The sequence below is a fragment of the Tamandua tetradactyla genome, chromosome 2 (assembly GCF_023851605.1).
Source record: "Tamandua tetradactyla isolate mTamTet1 chromosome 2, mTamTet1.pri, whole genome shotgun sequence".
Taxonomy (NCBI): Eukaryota; Metazoa; Chordata; class Mammalia; order Pilosa; family Myrmecophagidae; genus Tamandua; species Tamandua tetradactyla.
In genome coordinates, this window is record NC_135328.1 from 24,757,995 (window position 1) to 24,773,206 (window position 15,212).

The following is a 15,212-nucleotide window of genomic DNA, read 5'->3' on the forward strand; positions in this document are numbered from 1 at the left end:
TGTTAAGTCTAGCTCATTTATTGTAATATTCAAATTCTCTGTTTCTTTATTGATCCTCTGTCTAGATGTTCTGTCCATTGATGAGAGTGGCGAATTGAAGTCTCCAACTATTATGGTAGATGTGTCTATTTCCCTTTTCAGTGATTGCAGTGTATTACTCACGTATTTGGGGGCATTCTGATTCGGTGTGTAAATATTTATGATTGTTATGTCTTCTTGTTTAATTGTTCCTTTTATTAGTAGATAGTATCCTTCTTTGTCTCTTTTAACTGTTTTATATTTGAAATCTAATTTGTTGGATATTAGTATAGCTACTCCTGCTCTTTTCTGGTTGTTATTTGCATGAAATATCTTTTCCCAACCTTTCACTTTCAACCTATGTTTATCTTTGGGTCTAAGATGTGTTTCCCGTAGACAGCATATAGAAGGATCCTGTTTTTTAATCTCTTCTGCCAGTCTGTGTCTTTTGATTGGGGAATTCAGTCCATTAACATTTAGTGTTATTACTGTTTGGGTAATACTTTCCTCTACCATTTTGCCTTTTGCATTATATATATATCATATCTGATTTTCCTTCTTTCTACACTCTTCTCCATACCTCTCTCTTCTGTCTTTTCGTATCTGACTCTAGTGCTCCCTTTAGTATTTCTTGCAGAGCTGGTCTCTTGGTCACAAATTCTCTCAATGACTTTTTGTCCGAGAATGTTTTAATTTCTCCCTAATTTTGAAGGACAATTTTGCTGGATATAGGAGTCTTGGTTGGCAGTTTTTCTCTTTTAGTAACTTAAATATATCATCCCACTGTCTTCTAGCTTCCATGGTTTCTGCTGAGAAATCTACACATAGTCTTATTGGGTTTCCCTTGTATGTGATGGATTGTTTTTCTCTTGCTGCTTTCAAGATCCTCTCTTTCTCTTTGACCTCTGACATTCTAACTAGTAAGTGTCTTGGAGAACGCCTATTTGGGTCTATTTTCTTTGGGGTGCACTGCACTTCTTGGATCTGTAATTTTAGGTCTTTCATAAGAGTTGGGAAATTTTCAGTGATAATTTCTTCCATTAGTTTTTCTCCTCCTTTTCCCTTCTCTTCTCCTTCTGGGACACCCACAACACGTATATTTGTGCGCTTCATATTGTCATTCAGTTCCCTGATCCCCTGCTCAAATTTTTCCATTCTTTTCCCTATAGTTTCTGTTTCTTTTTGGATTTCAGATGTTCCATCCTCCAGTTCACTAATTCTAGCCTCTGTCTCTTTAAATCTACCTTTGTAGGTTTCCATTGTTTTTTTCATCTCTTCTACTGTGTCTTTCATTCCCATAAGTTCTGTGATTTTTTTTTTCAGACTTTCCATTTCTTCTTTTTGTTGATCCCAGGCCGTCTTCATGTCCTCCCTCAATTTATTGATTTGGTTTTTGAAGAGTTTTTCCATTTCTGTTCGTATATTCAGAATTAGTTGTCTCAGCTCCTGTATCTCATTTGAGCTATTGCTTTGTTCCTTTGACTGGGCCATATCTTCAATTTTCCTGGTGTGATTTGTTATTTTTTGCTGACGTCTGGGCATTTAATCAGATTTCCCTGAGTGAGGGACCCAGCAGGTTGAAAGACTTTCCTGTGAAGTCTCTGGGCTCTTTTTTTCTTATCCTGCCCAGTATGTGGTACTTGTCTGTCTGCGGGTCCCACCAGCAAAAGATATTGTGGCTCCTTTAACTTTGGAAGACTCTCGCTGCTGGGTGTGTGGTGGAGACAGAGGAAAGGTTGTAGGCTGGTTTTAATGGCTTCAAATTGTGAAGTCCTGGGATCTGAATTCCTTGAGAGAGGGATTCTACCTGAGTTGCGTTTCACCCCCCCACCCCCCCGCGGGGAAGTTTCAGGTGGCAGAGAGCCCTGAAAGCAGCCTGTTTCTGCGTTGGGGGCAGTTGCAACCTGTGTAATCCCAGTGCTGAGCCCAGAGGCAGCAAAGCCTCCGTAGAAACAACCGCAGAAGGCTCTGTTTCGCCCCCTTTCCTCTTTTTCAGTTAGCCCAATCGGCGACTTCTGCCTTGATCAGTTTCGCCTGAGCTGAGGGCCTATTTTTAGTAGTCAGAAGTTGTTCATTAATGCCACTATTGGTGTTAGGTTGGGCTCAGTCTCTACTATTGTTGGAGACTCTTTCCTTTCCCTCCGGAAAGTCGTCTGTGGGGGAGGGACGCCGGCCGCCGTGGCTTGGGGGACCGCTGATCCGAGGCTCCCAGCTGGCCTGGGAAGCCGTGTGTGTGGAAGGGGCTCCAGTCGCCGGCCACCGTGGCTTGGAGAACCGCTGTTGCGAGGCTCCCAGCCGTCCCGGGAAGCCGTGTGTGGGAGGGCCACTGCAGCTTGGGGCACCGCCGATCCGAGGCTCCCAGCCGGCCCGGGAAGCCGCGTGTGTGGAAGGGGCTCCGGTCGCCAGCCGCCGCGGCTTGGGGAACCGCCGATCCGAAGCTCCCAGCCGGCCCGGGAAGGAGGGAGGGAGGGGCTCCGGCCGCCAGCCGCGGCGGCCCGGGGAAGCACGCGCCTCTCAGGGACCTCACTGCAGCAGAGTCTCTTAGCCGGTCCAGCCGCTCCAGAATGGGGTACACTGTGTGTCTGGTCTCTGTCGTGGCTCCGGGAGCTGTTCTGTACTGTTTCTAGTTCTTTATTAGTTGTTCTGGAGGAGGAACTAAGACCCACGCGCCGTACTAAGCCGCCATCTTCTCCGGAATTGCAAATACTTTTTATTTTCTGCCCAAGATGCTCTTGGATATGTTGGGGTATCACATTAACCAGTACAGAATAACAAGATTGCATTACCTATTCTAGGTTCCATGTAAATACGTTGTTTAAATCAACTGACTATACAGTTTAGATTAAATAGTGTGCTACAGAAAGTTTTGTGCTTCACTTATAAACTAACTCTAATGAGCAAACTCTGAGAATTGAATTTACATAGATAGGTTATCCGGGGATAGATAACTTTGGTTTCTCTAACTAAGACTGATCTCTTTTTCAGCTTCTTTAACAGTTGCTATATGGGGTAGTACTGACCTTCAGGCTGCAGAACTCTATCTATGAATCTCAGTTGTTACACACATACTCAAAGTTCCAGGGAACTACCAGGTCATACACAAAGAGATCAGCATCTCAGAATTTAGAAGTAATAGTTAAAACTCAGAAATAGATGTGACTGCTATAAGAGCTTACAATCTAGATCTTTGTAATGAACCTTACTGGAACATTCTGTACTCCTTAATCATTGATTGCCCAGTCTCTGCCCAGTTACTATCTGCTAATAACCTATCCACACAAAATCATTTCTCAGTTTGCTCATTATAGCTACTTACGAGGTCTTATGATATTTGTCCATTCATTTCTGGCTTATTTCATTCAATATAGTGTTCTTAAATTTCTTTCATTCACCTAGTTGCATGCCTCACAACTTCATTCCATCTTGTAGCCACTTAATATTCCTTTGTATGACTACATTATAGTTGACCCTTTTGTTCATCTGTCGATGTACCCTTTGGCCACCTGTATCCAGTATAAATCGTGAATAATGCCACCATAAACCCCAGTGTGCAAATGTCTATTTGTGTTCCTGCTTTCAGTTCTTCCAAATATATACCAAATAATAGGGTTTTGGGATCATATGGCATTTCTATACTTAGTCTCTTGTGGAACTACCATACTGACCTCCAGAGGGGCTGTACCATTCTACTTCCCTACCAGCTGTGAAGAGGAATCTCTCTCTCCATCTTCTCCAGCACTTGCATCTTTCTGTTTATTTTCTAAACAGTTTTATTCACATATCATACAATCTATCATAACTGAACAGCCAGTGGCTCCCTGTATAATCACATAGTTATGCATTCACCACCACATCTGTATGAGAACATTTCTGTTCCTTCTGCAAAGAAAGAAAGAAGAGAGGGAAAAATTAAAAATGAAGAATGAAAAAAAATAAAAAGGAGAAACAACACCTACAACATAAATCCCATATCCTTCCCTTATATCCCCCTCTTATTGACATTTAGCTTTGGTGTATTGCCTTTCTTACAGTTAATGGGAGAATATTATGGTGTTACCGTTAAACATAGACCCTACCTAGTTTGCATTGTGGTATTCTGTTTTTAGCTTCTCTACGTGAATGCTTAGTTTATTTCAGCCCTTTTTTCTAAAGTAATTAAGATTACAATTTTTTCTTAATAGATCACTTTGAAATAGCATGTAGGAGTACTTATAGGAGGGTTTGGGATGAAAGGAGGCAGTAGGTGGGGAGAGTGCCAGTTTCCTAGTAGAAGATTATTAAAAACAGTGAGAGCCTGAACAGAATATTTTAAATGTACTTGAAATCACCAAGGTGTTAAGAAAACGTTTTCAGCCTTGCTTTAATAACAAAAGATTGGGTTTATAGAGATTGTGATTGTTACACATATGAATAATAGTAAGTTCTTGAAAATTATGAATTTAAGTTTTTTCCTTTAGTGCCCCTCGCACCTCTGAACTTGTTTAATACATAACTTTCTCAGACCCCATCTTTACTGTATCATTTCAGGAGCAGAGGCAGTAGCATTGAGGAATCCTCTTTCAAGCTGGTTTACTGCTATGCTCCACTGTTTTGGTGGAGGAATTTTATCCTGTGTACTGCTTGCAGAGCCTCCTTTGAGATTTCTTGCAAACCACACTAATATATTATTGGCATCTTCAATCTGGTAAGCTGCCATTATGGTAGACTATGAGCTATTTTAAAAATTGTTTTGTAAATTATTAGTAAAATGCAATTTTTTTCTTTCTCTAAAAAATATTTATATTCTTGAAGAGGTGATACATGTGCAAGGCAAGGAACCCAAATGAAGTCAAATGTTTTAAGTGCAAACTACGTCACTGTCTCACTCTTTTCCTTTTGTTCTTCCCAGAGGCATATTGTTATCATCGTCTTATGTATCTTTAGTGGAAGCTGTTCAAATGTGAAAGGGCATCAGGCATTTGATCCTAAACAGTTTATCTTGTGAACCTAACCCATAAACAGATGATCAGCTGTATAAAATCAAGAATTTGACTAGCTATTTTAGATTCCTAGCTCTGTCCCATACCACTAGAATATGGCTCTGTCAGAGCAGGGAATTTGTTAAATGTGTGCCAAGTTCTGTTCTAAATTCAGTAAATTCATTAAAAGAAATGAACAAAAATGACGTTATAAGGAATTTCTGCAATTGCGTAGGAAGGAATTATAGAATTTGCTTAGTTAGTCCTTGAAATGTAATAAAATTGCTTGTCTTTAAATATGCTATGCTTTCTCATCTTAAACCAAAAGGTAAACTCATAACTTCAAATTGATACTTGTAATTCAAATTCAAGACCATAGAACTGTTCTTAACCTTTCTCTATTACACGTGTATCTCTTTCTTTCACACCAAGACTTGTGTCTATCAAGGAGACTACAGGAGATGATACAATTAGAATATCCCAGTATTATTTATTTTATCCTATATCCTTAGAGTAACAATACTACTACTACCCAATATGACTACAGAAAACATTAATTTTTTGCATATATACTTCTTATTCTCCCATTTTAAAAATAGATGCACAATTCTACATTGTCTTATTATAACCATTACATACTATATTATTTCTTACTTAATTCTCATTCATGGTTTTATAGCTAACTATATATTTAATGCTTATCATCCTTATGTCTGTGTCTCTCTAGTAGTTTTTATTCACTTACATTCATTCTCCAGTAGATCCATCAGGAAAAATAGTCTTTGAGTTCTTAAGTGTTAATGGTTTGTATATTTTATAGTTGAAAGTCAGGTTTACTGGGTATAAAATCATTGGCTTATACTTTCTATCCTTGAATGTTTTAAATGCGTTACTCCATTTTCTTCTGGTATAAAGTGTTGCTGTCAAAATTCTGATAATAATTCAGTTTTCTTTCTCTTACAGGTCACGTGCTATTTTTTTTTTTTTGAGATGTCCAAAGGATTTTTTTTTTTTCAAGCTCACTAATTTCACTAAAGTATGTCTTGGTTTTGATCATTTGGAGTTAGTATTCTCAAATACATAATGTGTTCATGTGTTCTTTTTAGTAGCTGCATATCTTTTTTTATTGGGTACATTTTATTGAGAAAGTTATTTCAGTATTTGTATTTTTCTTTAGCTTTGGTTTTCTTCAGGGACTGTTTATTGGTAAGCTGGCTCTTTTATGCCTATTTTTATTCTTCTCTCTTTAATCCTTTCTGTCTGTCCTTTTTTTAATTTAAATTTTCTTCCTTTTCATATTCTGTTTCTTTGAAGAATTATCAGCTGTGTTTATTTGTCTTTGTGTCCTTCTAGTTTGGTCTTTATTTCTGAAATTGTTTTTTTACCCCCCCTCTTTTATTTCTGTTTCTTTCCTGAGTATTGTAGCTTCAGTTCTCAGGTTTTAATTCTTATGTATGTTGTTCTTTCATGTCTTGCATCACTTTATTACAGTCTTCAGCTTGTTTGGAATTAATAGGTTAAAGTTTGATTTGTTTTGTGGGTAAATTTCTCTGGGTGTTTTCAGTGTCACTGAAGGATTTATTCTGAACCTTTTTTTTCCCCTTGTAATAGCTTTGTATGGGATTTGACCTTTTTCTGTTGGTCATTTTCATGTGAAATTAGTTTTTTTGACCTTTTAGAATAAGGAGAGAGTTGGGAAAGATTTTCTGATTTCACAGAGCTTACAGATCTGTTATTTTTGTGTAGTGTTCAAAAAGATGGTCACCTGCTTTCTCAAATTTTCTGAGTCTGTTTGACTTTTCCATTTTAACCTGAACCTTCTCTTTTGTTTTTCTCTGTTGTTCCTATCCTGCTCAGTTTGATTCTACCTTAGCAGTTTCTTCTCTGGGTGGGCTTATTCCAGAATGGAGACATCGTGGATATTTCTGATTGGAAAGTTTATGGGGGCAAAATTGCTCCAACCCCTTTAGACTTTCTTATCATGGACTCTTTGGTGTTGGTGTCTTTTGTTAGTTTTGGGAACTAAAACTGGTGTCTTATGTAAGTTTTGGAAAATTCTTAGCTGTTATGTCTTCAGTGATTTTCTGTAATCCTTCCTCTTATCTCCTTTTCTAACCCTTTCTTCCATGTTTCTTGTCATCATATTTTCTCTCTACTCGTATCCTGGATAATTTTGTAAATTCTTTCCTTTAGTTTACTGATGCTTTCCAGATATTGTTAGTATGGTTTTTTAAAAAATTTTTATGGATACAGCAATGTACAAGCACATATATTCTTAATGTACTAACATTCCATACAGGGTGTGCAGTCGATGTAGTATGCTGTTTTTATTTGCGGTTAGTTTATTTTTCATTTCTAGAAATTCAATATCCATTTCAAGCTTGCTGTTCTTTAATTATATTTTAAACTTTTATTTCTTGAAACATAAGCTTATTTATATTCTCTTTGGATGAATTCAGTATTTGAAATCTTTGTGTATCTCTCTGTTGTATATTATATCATAGTGAATTGTTCATTTTCCTTTGAACTTTATGAGAATTATTTGAGGACTCTGTAAAAGATGGATTATTTTAGAGAGGATTTTATTTAGCTTTTGTTGGCTGCCTGGGGGAACTAGAAGCTTGGGGTCTCTTTAAATTCTTGACTACATGAGGGCCTATTTATGATTATGAATTCCCAGGGAAGTTCTTTTCCCCCTTTCTTTAGCACCAAGATCCCAAGAAGCAATTCTTCAGTACTTCCTTAGAGTGAATAATTTATGGTGCATCCTTATGTTGAGAGTCTAGCTTTATGGGGGGCGGGGAGGTTCTTCTTTAATTCCTTACCTTATGTGGGCCCTAGATTTTGTCTCCTTTCTCTTGAGGTGTCTGAAGACATAAAAATTGAAGCTAAAGTTTGCCACCATGGTGAAAGCTAAATGGAGTAGATTCCTAGCTCTCTGGGTTTGTGCCTTAGTTTTGGACCTGAGAATTACTTGCTCTCTTCCAGATCATGAATGAATTTATACTTTTTAAAAAAAATTTTACCCAGAACTTTTAGTTGGTTTCAGCAGGTGGGTTGTTCTTGAAACAGGTACTGTGGGCAAAATACATTAGACCTCCTTGTTTTAATTTTTTTTCAAACCTCCAGGGCATAGAATTGGAAAAATTGTAATCCTTGGTTCATGACACTAATTCATCAGCCATGGTTGATTCTCTTTATTTTTTCAATGTAAGAACACTTTGAACCTCCAACGTAACTTAAGAATTAGACCAATAACTTATATATATCTACATATTTTCCTCCTCTATCCCATCTCTCTGCCTTTTTCTCACAGATAACCTTTATCCTGAATTTTGTATTTATCTTGTCTTCTTAAAAAAGTTGTATCTTATAAATACCTAAACAATAGATTTTTATTTTTACTTGTCTTTGACCCAGTTTTACAATGGGTTATCATACTGTGTATAGTTTTCTGAGGCTTGATTTTTTTCATTCAACCTTATGGTATTAAGATTCATCTGTGTTTTTGCTGTAGCTATGGTATATTCCGTCTTACTGCTGTATAATATTGCATTATAGAAATAGGCTATATTTTATTTATTCCCCTTTTGGTGAGTATTAAATTGGTTTTAGGTGTTTTGCCAGGTATTAACAAAACAATAGCACCGCAATAATAATAACTACTCATATAGCATTTACTGTTTTCTAGTCACTTTTCTAATTGCTTTACATATATTATTGGACTTAAACCTCACAAGAATCCTGTGAAATAGATACTCTTTTATTCATATGTAACAGATAACATAACTGAAGTACACAAGGATTAAATAACTTGTGGAAGCTGTCAAGTAGTTAGAGCCAGTATTCAAACCTTGGTCATCTAGTTTCATAGTCTGTGCTTATGCCTTGGATTGTTTTGTATGCTGGAAATACAAACACAGTCTCTATACTTTCAAATGCTTATGAAAAAAAATTGGGCATTTAAAAAATTTAATATTGAGTATGAATTTGTAAGTTGTGCTTCATTTGATTCTGTTTGAGGGATGAAGTAAAATTTGGAATGTACTTAAAACTCAAGCATGTGGAAGCCGTGGGATTCCATGAATGCTCTTGTTGGAAAGGTCATCTTTAGTACAATAGCTCATAGAGCACATAGCTAGAGATTAGCACCATCTGCTGGCAAAGAGAAGCAATAACTTGGTATGCCACAGTTCAGTATTGCTTGGAAAATTGTATGTACACTTTCATAGAATTGATTTTTGTTTTGAAGCGCTGTTTTTAGGGGAAATAAATATTTTATAATTCTACTATGTATTGATTTTTGCTCCATTTTTTCCTTAAACTTCAGACTATCAATTATTATATTCTGGACATTTGGCTAACAGACTACATTTAGATGAGAAAATATACATAAAAGGTATAGTATTTTTATAGGGCTGTCCAACAGACTACATTTAGATAAGGAAATGTACAAGAAAAGGTACAGTATTTTTATAGGCCTGTCATTCTACAATAAAAGCTGTCATATTGGGCTAATATGAACTGTAGTTTACCATTCTGCTTTTGCTTAGTTAAGAAATATTTTCTTTAATCAGAATGGAATTAATGGTAGAATAAAAACTGAGTTCTCAGTGACTAATTCTGGGAAGCTCCTCTCTATTCAACTCTTGGAATTAATAAATTCTGCTCCTGTCTTTTCTATTTAAACTGGTTAGTTTGTATTTGTGTCTGTTTCCTAGCACTTCCTTTGTATCCTATCCTAGACTAACTTGTATTATTTTGTACTGTTCTTTATCATTGTTTTCCTCTCCATTAACCTAACCTGTATGACTTAAAAATGCTTGATAAATCAAGTACCATCTTCTTTCATTTCCTCCCTCTTTTCCTTTATGTTTCTCTTAGGTACTTTACAATTTCAAGGTACATTAAACATTACAATTTTAGTTAAAGGTAAAATAATTATTTTGGGGTGAATTATAATATGATCACAGAAGGTGATTATTTAATGATTGTTGGCTGAGTCATTAAGGCAGTTTAAAAAAAAATAAACTAATCTGTGTGTTCTAGTTTGCTAGCTGCCGGGATGCAGTATACCAGAAACAAAATGGCTTTTAAAAGGGGGAATTTAATAAGTTGTTAGTTTACAGTTCTAAGGCTGAGAAAATGTCCCAATTAGAACAAGTCTATAGAAATGTCCAATCAAAGGCATCCAGAGAAAGATACCTTGGTTCAAGAAGGCTGATGAAGTTCAGGGGGTCTCTCTCTCTCTCAAGTGAGAAGGCACATGGTGAACATGGTCAGGGTTTCCTTCTTGGCTGGAAAGGCACATGGGGAACATGGCGTCATCTGCTAGCTTTCTCTCCTGGCTTCCTGTTTCATGAAGCCCCCTGGGAGGCATTTTCCTTCTTCATCTCCAAAGGTCGCTGGCTGGTAGACTCTCTGCTTCTTGTGGCTATATCATCCTCTGCTCTCTCAGAAATATCTCAGAATCTCCCTTTCTCCAAAATGTTTCCTCTGTTATAGGATTCCAGTAAACTAATCAAGACCCACAGGAATGGGTGGAGACACGTCTCCACCTAATCCAGTTTAACAACCACTCTTGATTGGATTACATCTCCAGGAAGATGATCTGATTACAGATTCAAACATACAGTATTGGATAGGGATTATTCTGCCTTTACAAAATGAGATTCTAATTAAAACATGGCTTTTCTAGGGTACATACATCCTTTTAAACCAGTACACTGTGTTACAGAACAGGATTGGTTGTTTAGGGAGCCATCGGTCTGTTCTCTTTACTTATAAGTCTACTGAGCACAGTAAACAGTTGTTCTTTTTCCTTGTGGCCATTTAACATTTGAAATGAAAACAGTTTTCTGATTAAATTGTTATCTAATTGTAGGTGCACTTTAGAAATATCTGATTAGATAAAGACTTATTCTGAAGTAGAGATAGTGATTACAAATTTTAGACCATATGTCCAGGATTGCTTCTATCATAGTGAAGTTTAAAATTTTTTTTTTGCGTGTGTGTATGTGTGTGTGTGTGAAATATAACATATATATAAAGAAAAAGCAGTAATTTTCAAAGTATACTCCTGCAAGCAGCTACAGAACAGATTTCATAGTTTGGTATGGGTTACCATTCTACCAATTTAAGTTTTCCTTCTAGCTGCTCCAAAACACTGGAGGCCAAAAAAATACCAATATAGTGACTGAGTAGTCATACTCATTTGTTAAAGCTTATCTTCTCTGTTATAACTCCTCCTTCTCCTTTGATCCTTCTCCCACTCTAAAAGGATCTTTGGGCTGTGTCCTTTCTAACTTTCTCATGTTGAAAAGGGGTGTTGATAATATAGGATAGAGGGATGGAATTAGTTGATATTCTTGAAGAGGCTGGCCCCTCTGAGTTTCAGGCTGTTCTAGTTTGAAAGCTGCTGGTATGTGATATACCAGAAAGAGAACAGCTTTTTAAAAGGGGAATTTAGGGTGGGCTGCAGTGGCTCAGCAGGCAGAGTTCTTGCCTGCCATGCCGAAGACCCAGGTTTGATTCCCAGTGCTTGCCTGTGCAAAAAAAAAAGGAAATTTATTAAATTGCAAGTTTACAGTTCTAAGACTGTGAAAATGTCCAAATTAAGGCACCAACAAGAGGTTACCTTCACTCAAGAAAGACTGATGAAGTTTGGGGGTTTCTCTCTTAGCTGGGAGGGCACATGGTGTTGTCTGCTAGCTTTCTCTCCTGGCTTCTTGTTTCATGAAGCTCCCTTGGGGGCATTTTCCTTGTTTATCTCCTACAGTCTCTGGCAGCATAGGCTCTATTTGTTCTAAAGCTTTTTCCAAAATGGTTCCCTCTTAAAGGCCTCCAGTAAGCAACCCCACCTTGAATGGGTGGAGAAGCATCTTCATGGAAACCATCTAATCAAAAGTTTCTACCCACAATTGGGTAGGTCACATCTCCATGGAAACAACTCGATTAGAGCCATAGGTGTTCTTTAGCGTTAATAGGCATGATGTTGGTTGGGATTTGCCAAACTGTGACAATTAGCAATATCTAACTGAAGCTTGCATAAGAGTAGCCTCCAGAAATAACCTTTCAACTCTGTTTGAACTCTCTTAGCCACTGATATCTTGTTTTGTTACCTTTCTTTTCCCCCTTTTGGTCCAGAAGGCATTGTTTATCCCACAGAACTAGTGCAAGGCTTATCTCTGCAAGTCCTGTCCCACATTGTCAGGGAGATTTTCACCTCTGAATGTTATATCCCACTACGTGGGGGAGTGTAGTGATTTTCTTTGCGGAGTTGGGCTTAGAGAGAGGGAGAGGCCACAACTGAGTAACAAAATAGTTTCTCTGGAAGCAATTCTTAGGCATAACTATAGGTAGTCTTAGCTTCTTAAGGTCAAGCTTCAAAATCAAGAGCTTAGCCTATTTTTTTGGGGTCCCTAATGTTTGAGAGAGCACCAGGAGTTCCCCAGTTGGGAAAAGTTTAATAGTTCCATATTTTTTTCCTACTCCACCAAGGAACTCTACCGATACTTTTTACCCCCCAGTTCCTCTGGGGACTCTGCAAATATATATATGTATTTTTATTGACAAATCTTCACATACATACAGCCCATACATGGTATACAATCAGTGGCACACAGTATCATCACATTGTTGTGTATTCATCACCGTGATCATTTTTAGAATATTTGCATCGTTCCAGAAAAAGAAATAAAAAGAAAAAAGAAAAAACTCGTACATCCCGTATCCCTTACCCCCCCTCTCATTGACCACTAGTATTTCAATCTATGCAATTTATTTTACCCCTTACCCTCTATTATTTTATTTTTTATCCATATTTTTTTACTCATCTGTCCATACCCTAGATAAAAGGAGCATCAGACACAGGGTTTTCGTAGTCACACAGTCACATTGTAAAAGTTATATCGTTATACAATGGTCTTCAAGAATCAGGGCTACTGGAACACAGCTCAGAAGTTTCAGGTACTTCCTTCCAGCCGCTTCAATACACGAGAAACTAAAAAAGGTATATATATATATAAAATATGTAAGAATAACCTCAGAATATCCTCTTGACTCTGTTTGAAATCTCTAAGACACTGAAACTTTACCTTGTCTCATTTCTTCCTTCCCCATTTTTCTACCAATACTTTTTTTTTTTTTTATATGAGCAGGCACCAGGAATCGAACCCGGGTCCTCTGGCATGGCAGGCAAGCATTCTTGCCTGCTGAGCCACCATGGCCCGCCCTACCAATACTTTTTAATTAGCAGCCCCCCATAGTCTCAGATGCGTCTGGAAATTACATTAAACTATACGGAATTACAGGGTCTCATTCCTGTTCTGGACTCCATGTATTTGGATTGTTTAAATGAACTATCGAGACAGGTTCATTTAGATTGTATGTTACAGAAAATTTAGGTTCTAGACACAATAAACCTCTTTACCTTTGGTCTTATACAGTAGTTGAAGCTCTAGACATACACTTTGCCCTGTATTCTGATTTACCTTTGTCCCAACCAGATTGGCTTCCTTTTTATCTCTAATTGAAACCTGATCTCTATTTTGGTTACTTTATCTGTATGTAGCAGTGCTGACTTTCAGAGCTGCAGAACTCCAGCTCTAAATTTAGGTGTCACAGAGGTACTCAAAATTCCAGGGAAATACTGGCTTATACATATGCCCCAGTGTCTCGGAATCTAGAAATAAACTTAAAACTTCAGATGAAGTATGGCTGCTAATAAGAGTTTACAATCTAGGCACCAATTTTTTTATGAGTATTTTCTGAAAGAGACTCACATATTTGTTCTTCTGTTTCTGGCTTACTTTGCAAAACACAGTGTCCCCAAGATTTATTCAGTTCATTATAAGCCTTTTGATGTCCTTCCTTTTTGTAGTTGCCTCATATTCCATCGTATAAATTTATCACAGTTTGCCATTCTGCTTCTCAGTTATTGTACCCTTTGGCTCCCTCCATCTATTGGGCTTCATGGATAATGTCCAAAATAAACAAGCCATGTCTTACAGTGTATTCTAGTTTAAAAGCTTCCAGAAAGTGATATACCAGAAACAACAGCTTTTAAAAAGGGGAATTTATTAAGTGGCAAGATTACAGTTCTAAGACTGTGAAAGTGTCCAAATTGAGGCAAGGCTATAAAAATGTCCAAATTAAGGCGCCTAGCGAAAGATTCTTTGATTCAAATAGGCCAATGATGTTCAAGATTTCTCTCTCAACTGGAAAGGCTCATGGCAACGTCTGCTAACTTTCTCTCCAGGCTTCTTTAGTGGCTTCCCCGGAGCTCTGTCTGTTCTGTTGGATCTGTCGGTTCTGGTAGCTCCAAAGCTGTTTCCAAAATTGTTCCCTCTTAAAGGGCTCCAGTAAGCAAACCCCGCCTTGAATGGGTGGAGACGTACCTCCATGAAATCCATCTAATCAAAAGTTACCACCCACAGTTGGGTGGGCCATATCTCCATGGGAACAATCAAAAAAGGTCCCACCTAGCAATATTAAATGAGGATTAAAGGGCATGGCTTTTCAGGGATACATAATAGCTTCAAACCAGCACGATATCTTCACTTGGTTGTACGGTCAGCAGCACTCTCAATTTTAAACAGTTTTCATTGGTCCAAAGAGACAAATGATAAACACAGCCTCACCAAATATCAAATCAAACCTCCCCTATTCTCTTGTCTCTCCCTCCCAATTGTTTACCCCTGATATGCTGTGGTATTGTTGCTCTCTTACTTTTAACTATAGGTCATAGCATGAAATATTAGTTTACCTCCTATATCCTTCTATTAGACTCTTTGTGCAAGACCAAACCTTTGAAGGAGTTCATCCAAGAACTTATTTATAATTGTGTATTTGATCAGTGGGATACATGGCACTACACTTCCCCTTTAAATCATATTCATTTTCAGTATTGCAGTGTTTCTTGTAACCTCACAAATTACCTACTATAACTTCTGTCCATTCCCTTACATTTAAATTCAACCTCGTTGGATAACATTTCCCCTGTCACTAGCTTTTGTGCACCTCTAGGTCCCCTGTATTTTATAGTGTAAACCTTGGAGATTATCTTTAGGGTCAAAATAGCAAAATATACTGTATCTATCATTTTGTGTCTGACTTATTTCACTTGGCATTATGTCCTCAAGGTTCATCCATGTTATCATATGCTTTGAGACCTCATTATGTCTTACTGCTGGATAAGTATTTATATACCACATTTTGTTTATCCACTTTCTTTTG

The 15,212-nt window shown here is 37.5% G+C and overlaps 1 protein-coding gene across 6 annotated transcripts in view; it reads left to right on the plus strand.

Annotated features, from left to right (window-relative positions):
- TMEM38B (transmembrane protein 38B) overlaps positions 1 to 15,212 on the plus strand; it is a 92,963-nt gene that overhangs the window by 27,144 nt on the left and 50,607 nt on the right. For all 6 annotated transcript variants that reach the window (XR_013167905.1, XR_013167904.1, XM_077141082.1 and 3 more), the window contains exon 2: positions 4,546 to 4,702. Coding sequence is in view for 4 of the 6 variants with exons in the window: in XM_077141082.1 (XP_076997197.1) it covers positions 4,546 to 4,702 (157 nt within the window). In the remaining 2 variants the exon portion in view is untranslated. The remainder of the gene's footprint in view (positions 1 to 4,545; positions 4,703 to 15,212) is intronic.